Source organism: Acipenser ruthenus, chromosome 3, assembly GCF_902713425.1.
Source record: "Acipenser ruthenus chromosome 3, fAciRut3.2 maternal haplotype, whole genome shotgun sequence".
In the NCBI taxonomy this organism is placed as follows: Eukaryota; Metazoa; Chordata; class Actinopteri; order Acipenseriformes; family Acipenseridae; genus Acipenser; species Acipenser ruthenus.
Window position 1 is genome coordinate 38831932 of NC_081191.1, and position 22028 is coordinate 38853959.

At 37.9% G+C, this 22028-nt stretch overlaps 1 protein-coding gene across 2 annotated transcripts; it reads right to left on the reverse strand.

The window, feature by feature from the left end:
• Window positions 1–250: 250 nt before the first annotated feature.
• LOC117394982 (acidic amino acid decarboxylase GADL1-like) lies at window positions 251–21652 on the reverse strand. Of its 2 annotated transcripts, XM_059012905.1 has the most exons (15): window positions 21514–21652; window positions 19039–19202; window positions 18825–18951; window positions 18326–18416; window positions 17401–17510; window positions 17051–17166; window positions 16340–16419; window positions 16186–16240; window positions 13324–13440; window positions 12807–12871; window positions 12345–12426; window positions 9077–9276; window positions 5833–5884; window positions 5436–5525; window positions 251–1761 (listed from the first exon to the last, which is right to left on the reverse strand). In XM_059012905.1, the coding sequence occupies exons 1-15, from the start codon at window positions 21530–21532 to the stop codon at window positions 1588–1590; spliced, it is 1542 nt and encodes a 513-aa protein (XP_058868888.1). In that variant the 5' UTR covers window positions 21533–21652; the 3' UTR covers window positions 251–1587. The 2 variants fall into 2 exon arrangements, with proteins under 2 accessions (XP_058868888.1, XP_058868890.1); XM_059012907.1 differs by lacking the exons at window positions 16186–16240; window positions 16340–16419; window positions 17051–17166; ... (3 more) ...; window positions 19039–19202; window positions 21514–21652 and adding exons at window positions 14788–14882; window positions 15007–15146.
• Between the last annotated feature and the right edge of the window lie 376 nt (window positions 21653–22028).

The following is a 22028-nucleotide window of genomic DNA, read 5'->3' on the forward strand; positions in this document are numbered from 1 at the left end:
CCAAGCCTGCACATGCATCTGTAGCTACTAAAGGCACTTGCTGTATTATTTTGTTCTCACAATGCTCTTAAGTCACGACCAATTGAAATGGAAGATGTTGAAATATTTTCTGTTCTGTATATTTTTCATCAACTTGTCAAAGCATTCCCTATATTTTCTAACTGTGTTTGATTTTAAACCTTATTAGAATGTGTTGCATCAAAAGTACAATAATTTGCTCAATACAAAACAAGGAAAGACACTCAAAGAATTAAGGTAAACATGTTTTATTGTGGTGAACAACAATCCTGCAATTCATCATCAGATGAACATCAGAATTCAATATTGTTTTATAAAACATTATTTAAATAAATAAATACAATTCTCCATTCTATGATATATCATAAACAAATTGTATTAATCATCTTCTATGAACAAGATCTTACATACAGATATTTTTCTCTAGATTGTAGCTGTGATCTTCTTGGCTGGTAAAGATATTATTACACACAGCTAAGGCCAACAAGAAAGGAATGCCATATTTATTTTCAACAAACCTGGCTAGACTTTAAGCAGCTGAGTAGTATACATATAATAATTTAACAGAAAGCCACACTTTAGCAAAAAAACAAAACATTGATGAAATGTCTGCTAAGAAATAAATAATAATAATAATAATAATAATAATGAAATCTAAAACAACAAAAAACATTTGGTAAACTACTTTTCACCTTATTTTCCTCTATGCTCCCCTATATTTTCCTGATTTAGTACTGTAACATTGTATTAATTGCACACATTACTGTATTACTCTGTCAATACCTAAATCATAACAGTTAAATATTACTGAATAGAGTACCAGCATCTCACGTGATGTGGAACTAATGGGGATAGAAGGCTAAATCTGAACCAGCAGGAATTGATAAGATAATGATTAGAAACTAAACTACTCTACACAAAAACAGGAACTCCAGTACAGTTTGTTAATTTACAATACACAAAATAAAACATTACAATCCATATGATGTGTGTGTGTGTGTGTGTGAGTGAGTTAAATTACAAGGGAAATTACCAATTAGCAGAAGTAGTATTGTCTTGTCTAAAGTACAGTAGGCAGGTAATATACCAAGGGTTATACCACCAGAGCAAATCATATTAACAGCCTAAACATTTTTGTATATTGTAACTGTAACATATACATGTAAAATGTATATGTTAAAAATGGCTTCTGAAGACAAATGCACACATGTGGTTAATATGTAACAGTTTTGCTTTAGGTAGTCAATATTTGCATTAGCAGGATTCACCTTGGTCCAAACAAGCAAATTATATAATTAAAATAAAGGAATAAATACTAATATTTAATTTAAACTAATTATATAGTACACTCTTTTAGATCAGCACGCCTCTAACTGTGTACAGTACATACACATCCGGACAGCCCCCCACACTCCCTGTCTCACACTTGTATATATTGACAGTCTGTCAGAGTGCCACTATTGTTTGGATTTTTTAATTCTCAAGTGTGGGCCTCAAGATCAGGCTTGTTCTTGGTGGTTGCTGGTGTAAACAGGCTGTCCGATGTTACTGGAGCTGGCCTCCAAACCATTACAAGTCCTTGCCGAGAGCCTCAATCTCCTGCAGCACAAAGTCCATGTCCTCCAGGCTCACCTGCGGGCTGATGATAATTTGTCGGAAGAAGTTCACTTTGTCCCTGTGAGGCTGGTAGCCCACCATCATGGAACCCTTTTTCATCATCCTCTCCTTGATCACTGGAGCCACCTGTCAAGACACAACAGTCAGTCCAGCCCTCGCTTTAACCAGTCACATCGTCAGACAGCCAACTATTCCTACAACAAGTCCTATATCTGCAGTCCTCAAGCAGATACGTATTACTGGTCAAAGTTTCTTAAATGTGTATTCTAATAAAATACCAAAAAAAGCTTTTTTGTTTTATCTTGTGTAAATTATTTTTCATTAACCACTGACCAGCTGGAAAATCAAAACCAAAAAAATTGAGCCATCTTGGCTAAGCAGCTAAAGTGTCAATAGTAAAAACCCAAATTTGATAAACAGTTCTGCCTGAGAGACTGTCCCGGATGGTTCTGTCTTCCCTCTCTGGTCTGAACCACTAAGAACATAAGGACATAAGAAAGTTTACAAACGAGAGGAGGCCATTCGGCCCATCTTGCTCGTTTGGTTGTTAGTAGCTTATTGATCCCAGAATCCCATCAAGCAGCTTCTTGAAGGATCCCAGGGTGTCAGCTTCAACAACATTACCGGGGTTGGTTCCAGACCCTCTCTGTTTAAAAAAATGCCTCCTATTTTCTGTTCTAAATGCCCCATTTGTGACCCCTGGTACTTGTTTCTTTTTTCAGATGTCCTCGCTATGTTACTTCTGCACATCTATGTGAAAATCTGTCATTTTGTTAAATGCCTAATGATTAGACAAACCATTTAGCTAAACACATAGGTGAATTGTTAAATATACTGTAGAAGTCCTTGGTAAGCATTTCCAGTCCATTAGGTTTTGTGGAAAGGTGAAAGCCTTGGGTTTGTCCACAACGCAAACAGCTAAATCTTGTGGACTTGGCACTGTCCAATTGTTTCTGAAGTCTCATGCATGAGGGTGAGCTGGATTGCTGGATTGGTCAGCATCAGTTTTATCAAGTACAGCTGGCAGGAAGAAACATCTACTGAGTACATGAGTCAAGGTGTTACAAAGCCAAACCTCTAGTAACCCTTCTGTAAATGTAACCGATATGTTTTCATGACTTGTGCCACAGTAATTTGATTGGTTATTTATAATAATTCAAGTCCTACCAGCACTTAAAACACCTATACAAACCAGATGTGATTCCCCTGAGGCTATTGAAAGAGCAAAATATTCCCAATAAGTGAATAAGTGGCCCTGTTTTTCAAATTCGTCACATTCCTGGCTATTTATTCCTGAAAACTGTTTATTCAATTTCCTTAGCTAAGAGGGCCCCTTTAGAAGTGAATCACAGTTTCCTGCTTCTCATGTTATTAATTAAAGCGATAAGGGGGAATGGCTGTACAGTTCCTCTGAAAGGGACACCTTAGGTACACTATACTACAATGTTAGAAGGGCTAGTGTTGTCCCTTCAGAAATGTTTGAATGGAAACTTATCAGAAATTAAATGTTATACTAACATTGGAAAGCCAACCAAGAAAGGGCATGTACTTTAAAACTTTAAGGACTACATCCGCCCTAAACAGGCATCTTTATAGAGCAAGTCTTGAATCACGATTGTACAGCTCAAGTCACTTCACTTGTTTATGTCTGTTTATGTTTAAGTCCCACTCTGGCTGTACATTTAGAAGATGTATGAGATGGCTCAATGTGATTATAACAGGTAAGTTAAAAAAAATAATAATAAAAAAACAGGTCTGGGAAAGCTACAGGGGTATAGAGGTGCATAGATGAGTTATTGACTATATGTGATGGGTTTATAATCTGTATTTCTTTGTTTTTCCATACTGTATGACTCCTCCATTTTGGCCTCCTGCTATTAAATTAGTTCCAGGCTCCTGCACAGCATATTCCTATGGTAGTAATTACAGGGCAGCCAAGCTGTCATCCCACTAGGAGAAGTCTGAACCACACTCACACCAATGTAAGCACTCCTCTAATAAATATGTTCTTTTGGCCAGGGCTCTCTCACGCTTTAAAAAATATTTATGTTTCTCTTTTGTCTAGCATGCGCCCGGGCCCACTTCCCTAAACCACTAATAATGACTTATTACTGCACTGTTTGACCAAAAAAAAAAACTTTTTATTGGCAAAATTGTACATGCAGATTTGCCCTAAATGTGCAATCAAAATGTGTGTGTTTTCGTTTTTTTTTTTTATATAAATATTGTTTTTAATAACATACATGCAATCTTATAATACAAACATATTCTCAAATATATAACTTTAACATTCATACAGGTCCAACCTTATACTGTTTTTGCCACCTGTCCAAAACTATTTATTGTACTTTGTCATGATTGCACCTTCTAAGACTCCTAGACTCAAAAGGTTTGTTTTTTTTAACTGCTGTTTAATAATTTATGTAAGTTTTTTTTTGTCTTTCTCTCTTTTTTTTTTTTTTTAAATTCCAACTGTAAAAATGTCTTTATCACCTGAATATTACGTTGGACAACTTTTCTTCACAGAGAATTTCCATTGAGTGAAATGTAACTTTAGCTACTGTTTGCTGCCATCTGTTGGTCCATTGAGGCTAATGCATATATACACAAACAAATGAGTTTTGTATTATTAATTGGAACAAAACAGGTTTGTGCCATTATCTAAAAAAGGTATGAATTCTCGACTGATGAGATCTATCAATTTTTGTGTAAATTTGTATAAGACTGACAATGTTAAAGAAGAAAAATTTGGCAATGTTAGTGTTTTGTAACTGAACTGTGTCCCGTAAAGACAGGCTTTTGACAGGCTGCACAAAATGTCAGTTTATCAGCCGAGATGATTATTGGTTGTTAGTTGCATTGGAAATTAATTATACCCTGTGGTTACTTAGTAAAGCCCATCATTTGACAGGCTGCACAAAATGCGACAATAAGCGGGTTTGTGAGATGATATTAAGAGAGGCAATTTCTCAAAGAATTACAATGGTGCATGGCGAGTGGTTTTTGAAAACTCATGATAATAAACGCAGTATGATATATGATTAAGCGAGGTGATATAAAGCAGGTTCATCTGCACTTGTGTACGTTAACTTTATTCTATACATTATTAATGGTACAGTAATGTCGATTATCCATACAAATCAGTTATATGAACGAGTATCGGTCCCAATTAGTTCGGATAATTGACTCTCTACTGTATATATATTGTACATCTTTTATATCTGAAGCAATTTCCCCTTTGATTGTTAGCTATACAGTAGACAGCAGAACATCATCCCGGGATCACACAGTATAAAAAAGTGAGATGAAAATAATTTGGGACAAGACAAGATAAAGTGCAAAGCTTCCTGAGTTTAGCAAGATGCTGCTGAGTAACTGGATCAGACTTCTTAGCTCAACGTTAGTGGACACTGTGCTATATGTTATCAATTTTAGTTAAAATGTGACTTTTAATATAGATTCTTTATTTTGCCATTCAGTAAAATCTAAACTGAAAAATGACTATATGTGTTGGTTTCTCTCTGGCAGCTGCGAAACTGCTCAAAATTTGCTGTTGCAATTTTAAAAAGCACACACATTGCATTTGTGTGGAAGAGTTTCATTTGAGAACTACAGCTCCTATCGTGCTATTCTGCTGCAAAGGTAACCAGGTGAATCGGCATTTATAATAGCAATCGTTCAGTTTCATGTCACTAGTTGGAAGCTTCCTTTGATCTGGGAGTACTGTTTTTCTTCATTTCTAAAATGAATACCTTTCTAACTTATTTGAAATGTCCCTGCTACAGTTTTTGTCTGTTTACCTGGTGAAGTTTCTTCCAGAACTCTGGGCCGTCTGGCATGTTCCTCAGGCTGGGTGGGATGTACCAAAAGCACACATTTGCATACTCAGGCTAAAACAATTAAAAAAGAAATAATTATACAAGTAGAAGTTGGCTCTTTGAGCAAAAGCTGTTTGCCTCCTCACTCTTGTTTATCTGTTTGTTCTTCGAATACAGCTGTGTTGTTTTTATTGGATTTTGGATGGTTACTCTGGTGCTTACAGCAAAAGTTCTAAATTCTATGCTCAGAATGTACCTGTGAATATTAACGGTTGAATTCCGAATCTGTGAGGTTTACAGTTTTAAGGCAAGTTGTTTTTTCATCATTAACAACAAGGGGACGTATAAGTTGAAAATATTTTTTTTTTATGAAACCTACCTCCAAAATCAGGCGAAACCCTTCTTTTTTCTTGATTTCTTCAGCTAAATACCTGTAATATGAGTATAATGAACACTGTTTTAGCTAAACAATTGAAAACGCCTTAAAGTCCCACAGAATTTAAACAATGCAAACAGCAATTCTAAAAAAACAAAACACTAAACTTATAACATTTAATCATATCTATCATGTACACTTACTTACTGATTATAAGCTCATGCAAATAGTTTGCATTTTAATACAATCTTGTATTAATTGCTTGTTTGGCTCAAAGGAATCATTATTAATTTTAATGATCTAAATAGCGTGTATATTAAATCTTTTCAACACAGTGATTTTGTATTGAGCGATGTTAACAAAAGGATCAATAAATCACATCTGGAAAAAGTCTGAACTGTATTTAGATAATTAATGTAACCCCCCCCACCCACCCATATCATTTAATAAACACATGACACTGATTGCTATAACTGATATATGCTTTAAACAGCATGCAAATATGGATGTTTATTGCCCAAAGCATAATGAACATCTATATGGTAGCAAATAAACATTAGGAAAAAAGGCTTTGCGTTGTTCTATGATTTCTGGGTTTCTACCTTGTTTCGTCAAATTATATATATAAAAAAAACTGCTTGCCTACCTCTATTTTTAGTGGTCTGTGACAGAAGCTCTGTTACGTAATCAGAGTGGGTCAGTAATAGCAAAACATTGGTTTTACTGTAGTTGGTACAGTATGTAAAATTCAGCCATAATGATAATTGTGTCTCAGTAAAATAGAAAAATAAATTATTCTGTCAATTTAGACAATTATGTACTGCTTATATTTTAGTCTTGGCATTATACTTATCCAGTCTTTGCACTTGAACTGGTTCATGCAGTTTTCAGACTCTCATTAACACACATGCAGGGCATTGTACCTCAGCCTCCTCACTCATCCATATGAAAAAGACTCATCCAGCCTTGTGAAGGCTGATTATATCTATAGATTCCTGGAAAATTAAGTCTTGCGGCCCCAAGAACTAAGACAATAAGACCCTTGCTGACTTGCCAAATCAACACGTATCCAGGTTGCAAAGTGCCCAGAAACCAGAATTTGTTTAGTGTGCCCTTCTTCCGGTAGAGTGATCCTGAATCATTTAATTAGGGGATCGGGTGTCAGGAGCACATTTTCAGAGGGGGGAGGGGGCTGCCACCCGAGGGGAGGAAATGGAAAACTTGGGGCATTGTTATTCATTTTGTATTGTTGTACGGTTCTTTGGTTCCCTAATAAAAATTTGATCACAAAACAAAAAAAAAAGAGCTCATTTTCAGGATTAGTTTAAGATGTATTCAATCAGTATATATTCTGTCAGTTTTTATAAATAAGCAGTCCATACAAGAAAGTGCAGTTTCAACAGAACGCTGCTTGTATTTTTATTTTCTGCTGCGTCCCTTCGGTCGCCGTCCTCAATCAAAACAAACAAAAGCAAACAAACAAAAGCTTCTTACTGGAAAAGAGAGCTAGCTAAACTTCACCTGTTTATTCGTCAGATGGCTAAGCCGTTTTCCGATTGTCAAACAGAGTTCTTGTCCTCCAGTGAGTACAACACACAGTACCTTAAACGGGTTGCCACTTTGGGTCTGTCTTTTCTGGACGCAGCCTTAACACAGACAACCCGTTCACAGTACTCAGGCTCAATAAATACCAGGCAGGTGTCCCTCATTATCAACGCCAGGTGAATGTCCCTACTACTCCAATACCTAGCGCAGTGCCTGTGGGGAAATGCAGTCCTGACTTCCCTATCTATCGGTTAGGACTACCTTTTCCCATATTTTACCACAATATATATACAAAATATATAAATACCCCTTAAAAAGTTTACCTCAGTCAATGTGTACTGACATTTTCCAGTTTCCAGTTGCTTTTCACATGGTTATATGCTATGCATTTACCATAGCTGACCATGGTTTACCATGTTTTTTAATTTGCTTACCATTCCTCTCTGGATGTTACCAATGATTTACCATGCTTTCACTATGCCTTTACAAATGGAAATTTACAGATGTAGTATCTATTAATACAATGAAGTTAAAATATACTGTATATTTTTTTTAAGTTCCCCCCAGGGATTATAAAATGGATTGGATTTAAAAACACAGCACGTGCTGCTTCTAGAAGAGACCCATGTCACTTTAATACAAGGAGACCTGCTTAGCTTCTCCCTGTTTCAGTGGAAAATCCCCATTCAGAAGTAAGGGGTCACTGGGTGTTCTGCTCTTAAGGCTGAAACTATATTCAGAACCATAGTACTGTAACAGTGCCCCTTGCATAAATAACCTCTTGCTGTCTGCAGAGAGAAAAAAATTCCACTTAGAATGGTGTAGAGCCATGTGGGACCTCACAGCAACCTGTCACTGTGCTGTAAACCCCAGAGTTGACAGTGTGCACACTGACAGTGGAAAGTTTTGTATGTGAGTAAGAGTGGCTTCTATTCAAGCAACAGAGACAACAGATATCCTTCTAGGGTAATCCATATCCCTTATCATCTTCTGGGTTTTAATGTAGCCTTGCATGACCAGTACATAACTGTTACTTGTGCAGTACTTTTCCATGCACAAAGAGTTAGTGGGGATTGCATAGCATATGACATGAGCCACTCTCTGATGCCTGGGCTCATGATGACCAAGTATATTTCCCAAACCACTGGGCTTTCTTCCACCAAGAAACATGCATTTATTGTACATTATTTTAAAGTCTGTCTAGCAGTTTTTGTTTTCTATTGTTATTCAGTGCACCAACAATACTGTAGTTATGCGTACAATGGGTACCTATAATATAATGACCAATCAGCTTTGGGTTACATCCCTTGTAGAACGAGCACTCCTTGTATACTACACTATCAAAAATACTATATTAGACCATTTAAAATTCTGCACTGTACGCAACCTGTACACAACACACAAACTGATTTTATGTAGGTCATTTTTATATGAAATGTAATAGCTGCAACCCTATTTTAGATAAACACCTTAAAGCGCCACAGAATTTAAATTATTCAAACAGCAATGCTAAAAAAATCAATCATGTACTGTTGATTAAAAATGAATTTAGTGTATAAACTAAACAAAAGGCCTAAATAACATACATGTTTCATAGCCTCCACAAACCAGTTGAACTCATATTCATAAGGTATTACAATAGGTCCTGATAGGAAGCAGGGTTAAAGTTAAGGAAACTGCTTGGTGGTCCCACCACACTTACCTGGCTAATGCAAGAGCCCTGTTGACCCTCTCTTCCAGACCCCGGGTTCCTACAGCCTTCCACATGAGCCAGAACTTGAAGGCATCTGCCCGCCGGCTGCACTGTATTGACTTGTCTCCCGTGTCATAGCTGACATCATAGAACTTGTCCTGCTGGAAGAGGTAGGAGGCCTGGGACGAGTGACACTTCTCAAAGATGCCCTGAGTCAAGAAGGAGAGAGATTTTTTAAGGTATGCCTACATTACAAATCAAAACTTAAACTTCCCATAAAGTCTACTGCAGCATATAATTGTAAAATTATAGATGTTAATGCAGAGGCAAGCATGGTTAAGAATAGTAAAGCAGAATAAAACTCATAGTAAACAATGATAAATATTTCACAGTGTGGAGCTAGGCCACCTACTGTAATGTTTAGGACATAACGTTAGTAACAAATAGAACATAAAAGAGAGAGGCTCCGTCCTTCGAAGGCCCTATGCATATAAAGGGGGGTTCCGTCATTGAGGAGACCCGACAAACAGGAGGGGGGTCACTGTCTTTGAGATGACCCGACATACAAAGAGGGGTCACCGTCTCTGAAATGACCCAACATACGAAGAAGCTCGCGAACCAGAAAGAAAACACATTGATTAGTAATATTAACACGTAAAAGCAGTTCTGGCTCTTCAATGGCCCAATATATGCAGTAGGAGGGTTCCGTCGCTGAGGAGACCCGACAAACAGGAGGGGGGCCACCGTCTTTGAGGTGACCCGACATACAAAGAGGGGCACTGTCTTTGAGGTTACCCGACATACGAAGAGGCTTGCGAACCGAAGGCTTGTTAGAACATATAGAGCGGGGTGTTCTGCCTCTTCAAAAGCCCAACATTATAGAAGGGGGGGTTCCGTCTTTGAGGAGACCCGACAAACAAGAGGGGTTCCGCCGCTTGGGGCCCTCACATAAATAGAGGCATCAGAACCTGAAAGAGAAGACAAGGAATCATGCATGCTAAAGGAGGGGTTTGGCCGGGGGTCCCCTCTGACTCATGGAGAACCCTCCTCTATGAGGTAAATGATGTGAAGCTTAACAAAGGGTTGGAGAAAGTGGAATCACTAACCCCCCAGAGGAGACTGATGCAAAGGCGGTTGAGATTCTAGAGGAGGAGGAGGAGGAGGAGGAAGGAGGAGGAAACAAAAAAACGCAGGACAACTAAGTTTAGGTGGCTATGCATTAAATAGAGTAGATTTAGTTGATAGAAGAAGATGATAGGACGCAGGAGGCCTAGCTACACCCCCCGAACCACACAGAATAGGTTAACATTTAAAATGATATATATGGTGCTGTAAACAAAAAAAAAAGTCTAATTTGAGACTTAAATGGCTATACAAAAGGTATAAACTAAAAAATGATATTGCAAATGTCTACTGGAAGCCATAATAGTAGTACAGTATTTCATGTTGGATTTGGAAATGTCACCTTTTTCAATGTTTGTCAGTTTTTCGTTAAGTATATGGAAAACTACAAAGCGGTCTGCAATTCAATATGTTAATGTAACATTATTCAGCAGGTTTCATTCGACTTAATGAAGCAAAATTTGTGAGTTAAAAATAAAACAGTTGGCCTTAAATAATGTATACTGTAGTCTATATTTGCAGATGTTTAAAACAATTTATAAGTGCTAGTTACCGGTAAAGCCATTGTGCATTCAAAAAGCAGTACTGTACTAGAAAGTACGCTTTGGTGAATACGTTGAATGTAAGTGCATGACAACCCCAATTTTGAGCCCTGTTTCAATTACAGTTATTACAATTACAATTATTTTTAGATATTAAAAGTTGATGCACTTTCTTCCATGTAGAACCACTCTGACCTCCACTGACTAAGAGTATTTATAAAGGAAATACAATCTCTCTATTAATTTTTCACTATCCTGGCCCTCCTTGCATACAAATATCCTTGATTAGAGGCTTGTCTGTCTGCAGGATGAGTTAGCACTATGACTGACTGTGGAAGGATGACGAGTGGTGACATCAGGCCAGAAGCAGGAAGGAAAACACACAGGCTGGTACTGCAGGGCAAAAAGACGCGCCGTGCGCCGTTTATTTATAACACACAAAAATAAATAAAATGTTTGAACAAAAAACACTGCTCACCGAGCAAAATAAAAAGATAAATAAAAACAAAATCACAAACTCACGAACACACGAACACAAAACCCAGGTCAGGCTGAGCAAATTGCTTTCACTGATCCTGTATATATATATATATATATATATATATATATATATATATATATATATATATATATATATATATATATATATATATATATAATTTTACTTTTAAACTCCTCTCTCGCTCCCGTTCCTCCTCTCGAACACCCACCTAGAGTATGGAGAACTGCAGGCTTATATACATGTGACCATCTCCTGATTAGCAACAATTAAACAATTAATTAACTCTGGAGATGGTCACCTTCTGCACAAGGTTTTTAATGTGGATGGGGCTTCCCATCCACGCTGCAAAACAATACAAAACAATAACAAAATAAGGGGTACCCCGTTCTATAAATAAACAAACACATGTACAGGGCTCCTCGCCCTGTTACACTGACAGAGATGTGGTAAGTCACAGAAGGTGTTCAATATCCCCCAAAGAGCGCCTATCCTCAGGTATTTTACCTTTAGAGAACACACTTCCATATCACTATAAATGTCACTGATGAGTATAAGCTTGTTTTAAAGATGTACGCCCTGTTTTTTTCTGTTCCTAAATTACAAATTTCCAAGTGGACATAGGAGCTTGTACTGTATGAAAATAATGCGCTTTGTGGGGGGTAAATTACTTCAGTGCACTTAACATTAGAACTGCTTATTAAAGCTTCCAGATACTTAGCCACAGGAGATACTGATGCAAAACTCCATACTAATGAATAGGAGCAAAATACCCAAAGTACTATAAGCCAACGCTCAGAACATTACACTCTGTTGGCAGACATGCTGTGGATATAAGTCTTTATAACACTGGTAGCTAACCTTACATGAAGGATCAGGTCAATTTCATAGACAACAAACAGCACAGTTCAAGTATATTTAAGGGGATTTTGCACACCTCTCTTAAATTGCACATTATCTATTATCTCCTGCAGTTCTCCTCAATGACTCCTGCTGTTAGTTTATAACATAACTGGGTCTAAAAGTGTCCCTGTTTGCCCCAGTTAAATGTGAGAGTTCATTTCTGCGGGAAAGAGAGGGCAGTTTGCACAGTACATTACTTGAGTTCACTTACTGTCTTGTCTTTCATCAAGAACGCACAGCACTGGAGACCAGCCATGAGCATCTTGTGTGGGTTCCAGGCCACCGAGTCAGCTCTGTCAAAAGAAAGGGAACTCATGATGAAAAGCAACTCAATGTTAAAAGAGTTTTTAAGATTGTGTATCACATTAATTGCGATATACACAAATTTCATTTAGGATCTATCACAAACACATATAAGAAAATGGGGTCAGTGTTCTCCATAAAACAAATGTCAGATGGGAAGACAGACTCAATACTGTATACTGAATGACAAAACCTTCAATTCCCTCCATCTGCCACACCTTGTATGGGGCCATCAGAAAACAATGACTGGAGAATGTATAATTGATTATATAGTATACATCCTCCAAACCTATGTAAAAATCTGTATTGTACGAGCGTAATATACCTGCTCATACTAAATGTAATAAATGAAGTATGACTAAATGAGTACCTTTGAATGCCGTTCAGAAGATGGCGGTGTTTGTTTGACATCAGAGCTCCACCACCCCATGATGCCTGTGGATGAATGGAGAGACGTTCAGATACAGCAGAATTAAGCTTCTATACAGTTCTGTAGGTGTTTCTGTTGTTATATTCAACACATTATGACTTGAAACAGGTTACAGAAGTCGTTATAGCTCAAAAGTCCTATTGAAGAGTGTGATTAAATTGTACATATCATTGGATTTGCTAATATTTACTAAAAAATCAAGTGCATAAAAATCTATTTAAGTGCAAGATCTATTAAACAGTATATTTCTCTCAATTAGTTTATTGTAATTTTACTATAAAAGGGAACAAGCTGTTTAACTATAATCTTACAAACCAGCGTGATGCACCACATTACAAGATCTTGCCAGTGCTGGTAACTGCAGGAAGTGAGACCACAATGACATCAGATTTCTTAAGCATTACAAAAGACAAAAGCTTCTAGAACAGACAGCCTGTGTGAAATATTGCAAACTCACGTCAACATGGAACCAGAGTCCATGCTTTTGGCAGATGTCTGCAATCTTCTCAAGAGGGTCGAAGGCTCCTAGTACTGTGGTGCCAGCAGTGGCACAGACAATGAATGGAACAGCGCCCTGCAATGAAAGAAAAATACTATCAGTGACTTACACATGAGGAAAGCACATACGTTTTGCTTTCTGACATGTTTCACTTTACTAAGTTGGAATAGCACTGGAAGTGCATCAGTGGTGCTCTGCAGTGACCTCTGCTGTGTGAGGAAGTAACTAATCATTACAGTACTGTTCTTTCAGTAGGCACTTCATATATTCTCTGTCTGCAAGATCAAAAAGGTTACTCGTGGCAGGGTAACCCAAGCCAGACAGATTGACGGATAGAGGTTAGACAAAGCTCAGTCTCCTGGTCCTCCAGGTTGGGGGCTGGCGTAGGGCTAACAACCCTATGCTGTAAAATAGAGACTGTTACAAAAACATCGACAACAAACTCAAAGCAATTAGACCTGGGAGAGGAAGGGCCTTCTTAACGGAAGACTATGACGCAGTGCAGCGAAAGCCGAAAGGATGCTGCAATGCTGACCTCCCTTTTGACTTCCAAGAAGATCTCAAGGATTGCTACCTGGAACATCAGGACCATGTATGAAGAAGGAAAGGTGGCATAGGTAGCAGCAGAAATGTGCAACTACAATATCACCCTGCTGGGATTATGTGAGACCAGGTGGATACAGTCAGGCCAGTTGAGACTGTCAACAGAAGAGATGATGCTGTACTCAGGACATGTAGAGAAGAACACCCCTCATACTGAGGAAGTGGCAATCATGCTGTCACAGGAGGCACAGAAGGCTCTCATCAACTTGGAGGCAGTTGGTCCAAGAATTATCACTGCCTCATTCAAAACTAAGAAGAAAAAGATTAAGATGAACGTCATGCAATACTACATAAGAACATAAAAACATAAGAAAGTTTACAAATGAGAGGAGGCCATTCGGCCCATCTTGCTCGTTTGGTTGTTAGTAGCTTATTGATCCCAGAATCTCATCAAGCAGCTTCTTGAAGGTTCCCAGGGTGTCAGCTTCAACATTACTGGGAAGTTAGTTCCAGACCCTCACAACGACAAAGATGAAGAAACTAAGGGAGACTTTTATATCAGATTACAGAGCATACTCGAAAAGCTGAGGTGAGCTTTGAGGTGAGGACAGGAGTTAGGCAAGGTTGCCTACTATCATCCTTCCTCTTCCTGTTAGTGATCGATTGCATCATGGACAGAACCACTGAAGGCAAAAAAATGGTATCGGGACACTGTGGACACAGCCAGAAGACCTGGATTTTGCCGACGACCTAGCTCTCATATCACACAGCCACAACCAAATGCTGAAGAAAATAACAAAGGTCCTTAAAAACTCCAGTAGTAACAATTCAATAACACTTGGAGGTGAACCTCTTGAAGAAATAGACTCCTTCACCTACTTGGGCAGTGTGATCAGCAAACAGGGGGCCACTGACGAAGACGTGACAGCAAAAATCAGTAAAGCAAGAGCAGCTTTCATCATATTGAAGAACATCTGGAACTCAAGAGAAATTACAACACACATCAAGATCGTATATCAATTCAAACATTAAATCAGTACTCCTGTATGGCTCAGAAACGTGGAGAACGACAACAATAATAAAGAAGAAGATCCAGACCTTCATCAACAGATGTTTGCGCAGAATTCTTCATATTTACTGGCCAGAAAAAGTCAGCAACATTGACTTAAGGGAAAGGGCCAAGCAGGACCCTGCCAAGGAAGAAATCCTGAGGAGAAAGTGGGGCTGGATTGGTTACACCCTATGGAAGCCCACCTCCAACATCACCAGACAATCTCTGACCTGGAACCCACAAGGGAAGAGAAAGAGAGGAAGACCAAAGAACACCTGGAGGCGCGACCTTGAGGCACACAAAGAAAATGGATTACACCTGGAGAGAACTGGAAAAGATAGCCCAGTTGGATACACTGGCAGGATGTCGTCGATGGCCTATGCTCCAAAAGGAGCGATGGGCTGAAGCTAAGCGCGTTCTTCAAATGCAAACAAGTATAAAACTGACAGTAGGTTAAGATGGGAGTATGGATGTGTTTTTTGGGCTTTTTTTATCACAGGCAAACAATTGACTTGACTTCTTACTTGTGTTTACCTGTGTTTACTTTTGGGAGGTGAAGCACATTGGGCCTTATTGACAAAAACATTTATGTGCCGGTTGATGAATTGATACCTGAAAAGGCAAAGGCACGCTTATGCTTTATGAAAACTGGCCAGCATGTTCAACTTTTTTGAGCTCTGTTAGTTAGGCCCAATCCAGCAACACATCACATTTAAAGTACCTGTATTTGTTCCTATTCACATAATTTAGAAGTTACTGTAACCTGAAACTGAATTATGTTTTGCATGTACTCCTATGGAAAGCAGTAAATTGGGGTTTGAAACACTACTCTGTCTGTATGGGTATGTCAATCTATGTATTGGTGATCTTTTCACTATTTCAATATTACTAGAAGAACCTTAACTTCATACACTTAGTTGTAAATGATGTGGTAAAACCATTTTAATGAAGTAGTCAAGTGTACTAGTTCACCAGTAGATGTGGCAACCATGGCCCTCAACATAAGGAAACCATGATCGATATTAGTTGCCAGCTTCTTTACATGCTTCTGACTATTACACTTTGAATTGAAATCTCATAGAAATGGGGGGTGATCACTGTAAACATGAGAAATATATAGGTGGAACATCAGTTTTTTGTTTTCCTGAAGGCTTTCACAAATACTTTAAACAGTGTGCTACATAGGCAGCACCTGTCAGCTTTCCTTCTCGCTCTGTAACTCTCACCTCCTTCACAGCTCGTTGGACTTGTTTCTCCAGCTCCTCGGGAATCATCTTACCTCTAAAGGACAGAGATTTAAAAGTTTCAGTTACAGGCAATATGGCACACACAGTACGTAACACAGAGACCGTACGGTTCAATGGTTTACTCTCTCCGTACCTTTCGTCAGCTGGGACGACATAAACGTTCTTTGTGCCAATACCGAGGAAGGCAGCAGCTTTGCGTATTGAATAGTGGCACTAGAAGATATAAAAAAGTCAATTACAATCTAACCTAGTATATTCACAAGATAAATATATTTAACAAGTGCACACACACACACACACTACTGAGTGGCCACCTGTATCAATTCCAACCTCATACAACCTAAATAATTTATTTCATGCAAAACCTATGTGCTGCTATAACAATTGTAAATGGAATAATTTAATGCTATTAGCACTTTCTGTATAAACACTTTTCTGCTGCCGCTGCACTTGAGGTTTGTGATTGAGATCTAAATATTTGTCCTGGAAATAGTTGTTGGTAGGTGTGAGTTTATATATGGCCCTTTTTGGCTGCGAATATAAATCAGTGACTTAGGGAGGGTAATGAGTTTAGTTTAGTTTGGCCCTATATAATCTGATTTAATCTATGGCTTGTCAATATTTTATCTGAGAACAAAAGGGTACAGGTATATATGAATACAAAATTAAAGCTATCGTGCCATGAAAAAAAGTAGGGCACCATGTCCTACTTCCAACACATGTACAAAATCTGTATGACACATGGCATGACATTCTGACCCTCAACACTTTTAAATATGTTTGACAATAGATTCCTGTGACAGGAATACAGGCCAGTAGAAATGAATCATTTGTGTGTACATACCTCTTCTGACGTGAACATAACCAGCCTTGGCATACCGGAAAGCCCTTCGTCTTTTATATTGGGGCAGTTCTTGTATCTGGCCAAATTTACAGCATACATATTGGAAACAGAACCTCCTGTTGCAAACAAGCAAACAGAACCAGACTTACACACTGCCTTCAAAAATTAGTATCACACTTCTAACAGTTCACCCAAAACGTAATTTATAATAGACATTAGATGTGTGTGGAATTATTTTTATTGCAGTTATTTATATTTATTATTCTATAGGGGAACAGTTTCTGTTATTTACATATCCTTAAAAAAAAATCACTGTTAATTATTGACAATGGATGAACCCAGGCTCTTACCTGGACTGAAGATACCATCACCTCCTTCTTCCCAGCCTACGCATTCAATCATCTTCTTCAAAACAACTTCCTCTATCATCACAAAGGTTGGGGACACCTCGAATGTGTACCTGCATTGAAGATATCAATATTAAAGCAGCAGTGTGGAGCAGTGGTTAGGGCTCTGGACTCTTGACAGGAGGGTTGTGGGTTCAATCCCCAGTGGGGGACACTGCTGTTGTACCCTTGAGCAAGGTACTTTACCTAGATTGCTCCAGTAAAAACCCAACTGTATAAATGGGTAATTGTATGTAAAATAATGTGATATCTGTATAATGTGAAATAATGTATAATGTGATATCTTGTAACAATTGTAAGTCGCCCTGGATAAGGGCGTCTGCTAAGAAATAAATAATAATAATAATAATAATATTGAGACCATGAAACAGGAGGCAACTTTCCAAGTTACTAGCTAGGCACAAATTAAGGTCTAGTGCACCTAGTCACAAGCTGTTGTCTATAACCAGCAATGCGGTTTGGAAGTGTGTGATATAAGACCTTATACAATAAGTTGCATTGTATAAGATCTTATATTCTGATACTGTGTTTGGGTTGTGCAGTTATCTAAACCACAAGAGGTCATTGGTAGAATTCTACATTCTCAAATCCCCATACTTGGGTTAAAAATCAGTACAGGTAAAATATTGTAACAGCACGTGCAGGAATGTGGAAAAAATAAGAGCAAGGACTGTAAGAACAATTACCACAGATATTGTACATGGTGGGGATAGAGATGCATGTTCTCATACTGGGCTTCTTTGATAAGCGCGTGATCCAGTACAAGGTTTTCATGTTCTCCATAAACTAAGAATAACCTGCTACCATAATCGAAACTAAAAAAAAAAAAAAAAACTAAAAAAAAAAAAAAAAATAACACTGTACTTACACACTGGGGTTGATAGCTTCTGTAATAAAGCGTGCAACCAGTGAGTAGTGATCCATTCCAGCATACAGCTGGTTAAAAAATCTGGGGTGACCTGTGGAAGATGGAAATTGTTGGTTAAAAGGAAATCCTATTACCAGAGAAGCAAAATGCAAATATAAAAATATTAATTCTGAACAGGATCGAGACCATTTTCAGATATGAAAGAGACTTTAAACAGAATACTGCTGCCTTTAAAAATATGTTTATAAATAATTTTATAAATTAATAAATAAACATTTGAAAATGATATATTCTCAGTCCTAAGCACAAGACTAAATGGCATTACAGGTAACCATTTCTAAATGATTAATTACTAATTTACATTTCTAAATGATTAATTACTAATTTACACTTAGGCCTGTTAAAAGAACTCCCAATTCCAATTTCACTTGACATTGCTGGTTTGTTTTGAACTTGGTGGACTGAAAAGCTATGAATATATTACCATGTATTGGCTTACCAGTTTTGACACTGTATTTGATGACATCCTTGCAGCGCTTCAGGATTTGCTGGGGAGGTTCACCACCTTCCCTCAGGTCCAGATCCAGACACTGCTTCAGTTCCTCGGGGGTCTGCCACTCACACACCTGGAGGCGTGAGGAAACCGTCACTTAAAAACATTAAAAAAAGAAGCCCACTTCTCCCACTGTTATCTGCTATTCACCTCCTTGTACCTTCTCATTGACATCCGTGGCCTTCCTTATGGCCTCTTCCATGATGATAGGGAAGGCCTCCTCCACAAAGCGCTCTCCAGCCTTGGAGTCCAGGATGGGACCATTCAGAGGCACTCCATCCACCAGGATTGCGTTCTTCACCGGTTTACTGCCACTACCATTCTCTGTTGAGATATAAAACAAGCCATGCCATTTGTTACTGAATTATACCAAGACTGTCCATTGAAATACAATATGCTAAAGATGATTACCCAGTGCTATGCTGTTGTAGCAGTGCAGCTGGCAACATGAAAAAAAACCTTGTTGATGGAGACATTTTTATGAAATTTAAGTGAAATGTTCACTTTTGCATTGAAGGCCATGTTTTATTTTTCAATTTTCAATACAAAACAGAGATTTTAACCAATTCTAGTAGAAAATATCACACCACTGCCCATATTTTGAGCAAATTGCAGTCTGAATGAGGGCTTCCCTCCAAAAATGCTGTCACAGTCACTGTCATTTTAGAAAAATGTATAAAGGATTTAATAGTGGGTCAACAGAAGACTATGAATAGGCTGTGATAGGTAATGATGGATGTATAGTTGAGTTCACTTGTGATGTATAAAGGAAATGGTTATACCACTCAACTTGCAGTTACCATTAGTTCTATAGGACAATGGGGTCACGCTTTATTTTAAGGGCCTTTTTTGGTTTATTAACTGTTAACAAACAGCTAATAAACATGTTAATGTTCATTATTTATTTTCTGTTAACTGTTAGTTCATAATATATAGTAGGCTAGATAAAACTGCAAACACCAGAGCCCTATGGATGATCAATACCCAATCGATCATATGCTTGAAATCGGTTCAAATTGTTACTGTAGTAATGTTTAGCAAATTAAATCAGGTTTTTATTAACCCTAACCCTAACCCTAACCTTAACCCTAACCCTAACTCTAACTAACCCTAACTCTAACTAACCCTTAGCTAAAAATGAATAAACTAAAAAAAACTGACCTTAAAATAAAGCGTGACCGAAAATTGCATCATTCTGAGCTCAAGATACTGTACTTTGTTTCACATAAATATTTTTTGCTGCCTGTACCACTGTAGTTGTAACTGATGGGATATAAGAGTAGAATCATTACAGAAATATACATGAGTTAGGATGATGCAATACTCCTGCCAGCTGAGATAAAGAGTACCCTAGACAGCAAGCTGTTTTACTAGAAAGCAAAGCCCCTCTAATGTTGGTTCTAATTTTTTTTTTAATTTAGCAGACGCCTTTATCCAAGGCGACTTACAGAGACTAGGGTGTGCGAACTATGTATCAGCTGCAGAGTCACTTACCACTACGTCTCACCCGAAAGACGGAGCACAAGGAGGTTAAGTGATTTGGTCAGGGTCACACAATGAGTCAGTGGCTGAGGTGGGATTTGAACCAGGGACCTCCTGGTTACAAGCCCTTTTCTTTAACCACTGGACAACACAGCCTACAAGTATCCACAGGATTGCTAATGATTAATACCCTCGGCTGTGGCTCATGAGTAACAGTAGTAGTAGTAGTAGTAGTAGTAGTCGTAGTAGTCGTGGTAGTAGTCATTGTATTTTACATATTTGTCAACCAAATGTACCGATTTGAATGCAGCACATTTTTTTCATTAGGTCTCTCCTTAAAATATGTCTTACAGATTATCCTGCCTAAAGGGCAGTCACACATTCTGCTTCAAATGCTGGTTTGTAAAATGTGTGATACTGTATCTGTAATATCAGGATACTGGATATCAGTATGTATTGCATGGCTCACACTTTGCTGTACCTGTGTGTACCACTGTCACAAGCTGTATAATTGCCATTATACTTATTTACTTTAACAATACAGTATGTGACTGTTGGTGCTTCCTGAACTGTACAGTACTACCTCATAAATTAAACGTTGACACAATCATCTATCAAAGGATTAAAGATAAAAATTGAGTTTATGTTTAACAAAAAGTCAGAAATTTGAAACGGTTGTATATTTTTCTCTTGTTTTTCTAAAATATATCCCCCCCCCCCCCCCCCCCCCCCCCCCCCCCCAAATTCACATAGATATGCTATATCATGCACATTGAACAATACTACAGTATTGTACTATACTGTGTTATTTGTTTGCTTTGTCATATGGGGCAATCTTAGCCAAAATGGATCAGTTTAACAAAATTATTGAACTGAATAGTACTGTATCTGTCTCAATCGCTTGTATTTATTTCATATTACCTACTCTAAGTACAACAGAGTACACACACACATCTGAACCCCGTTTATAAAACGTTTTTGTACTACAAACAACAGACACATGCAATATTGTATATGTTACACAAAGCTGAAGAAAAGAAATTGAAGGACAGAAGAAATGAAAGTATAAAGTTTTCTTTTAACAAAACCACATTATTATAACTCGGTAAAATAAAATGGAAAAAAAAGAACAAATAAGAAAATATAAACATACCACATATAGATGAACTCATGTTTGCAGTTTTGAAATCCAGGTAAGAGCTTTTGAATATTGTATATTCGCTGAATGAATGGCTCTCAAAATAAATGTTCTAGAAACCACGCTTGCTGTCGGCTTATTTATAGGAAGAGATTGGCCTTCTGCCAGGTTGCGTCACACTGAGACAAGCTGTATGTCATGGAAGAAAACACAAGTCAGTTGGTATCTTACCAGTGACAAAAAAAGTTTAAATGCTAAATTCAAATTACAAATGTTCTTTAAACTAAAATCAAGGTTGTAAAGATATATTTTAAATAAATACAGAAAAACGGTACAATGGGCTAATAAATTATGTTCATTGTTGTGGCTACGGGGTGTTGTTGGGCAGCAATAATATAGTTTGAATATTTAAAAACACCACATTATTTTAGTACACAATGTATATATAGAGGTTCACATTTACATTAGAGAGTGGTCAGCAAGGGAAGGGGGAGGGTTACCGGTAGTTCCCTAATAAGCAGTCACTCTAA

What these genes read in the sequence shown, in the direction of transcription:
- LOC117394982 (XM_059012905.1), bottom strand. An exon ending in GTCGTCCCAGCTGACGAAAG is followed by an intron (nt 16,241 to 16,339) that starts GTACGGAGAGAG and finishes TCTGTCCTTTAG; the next exon opens with AGGTAAGATGATTCCCGAGG. An exon ending in TCTGGAAGAAACTTCACCAG is followed by an intron (nt 1,762 to 5,435) that starts GTAAACAGACAA and finishes GTGTCTTGACAG; the next exon opens with GTGGCTCCAGTGATCAAGGA.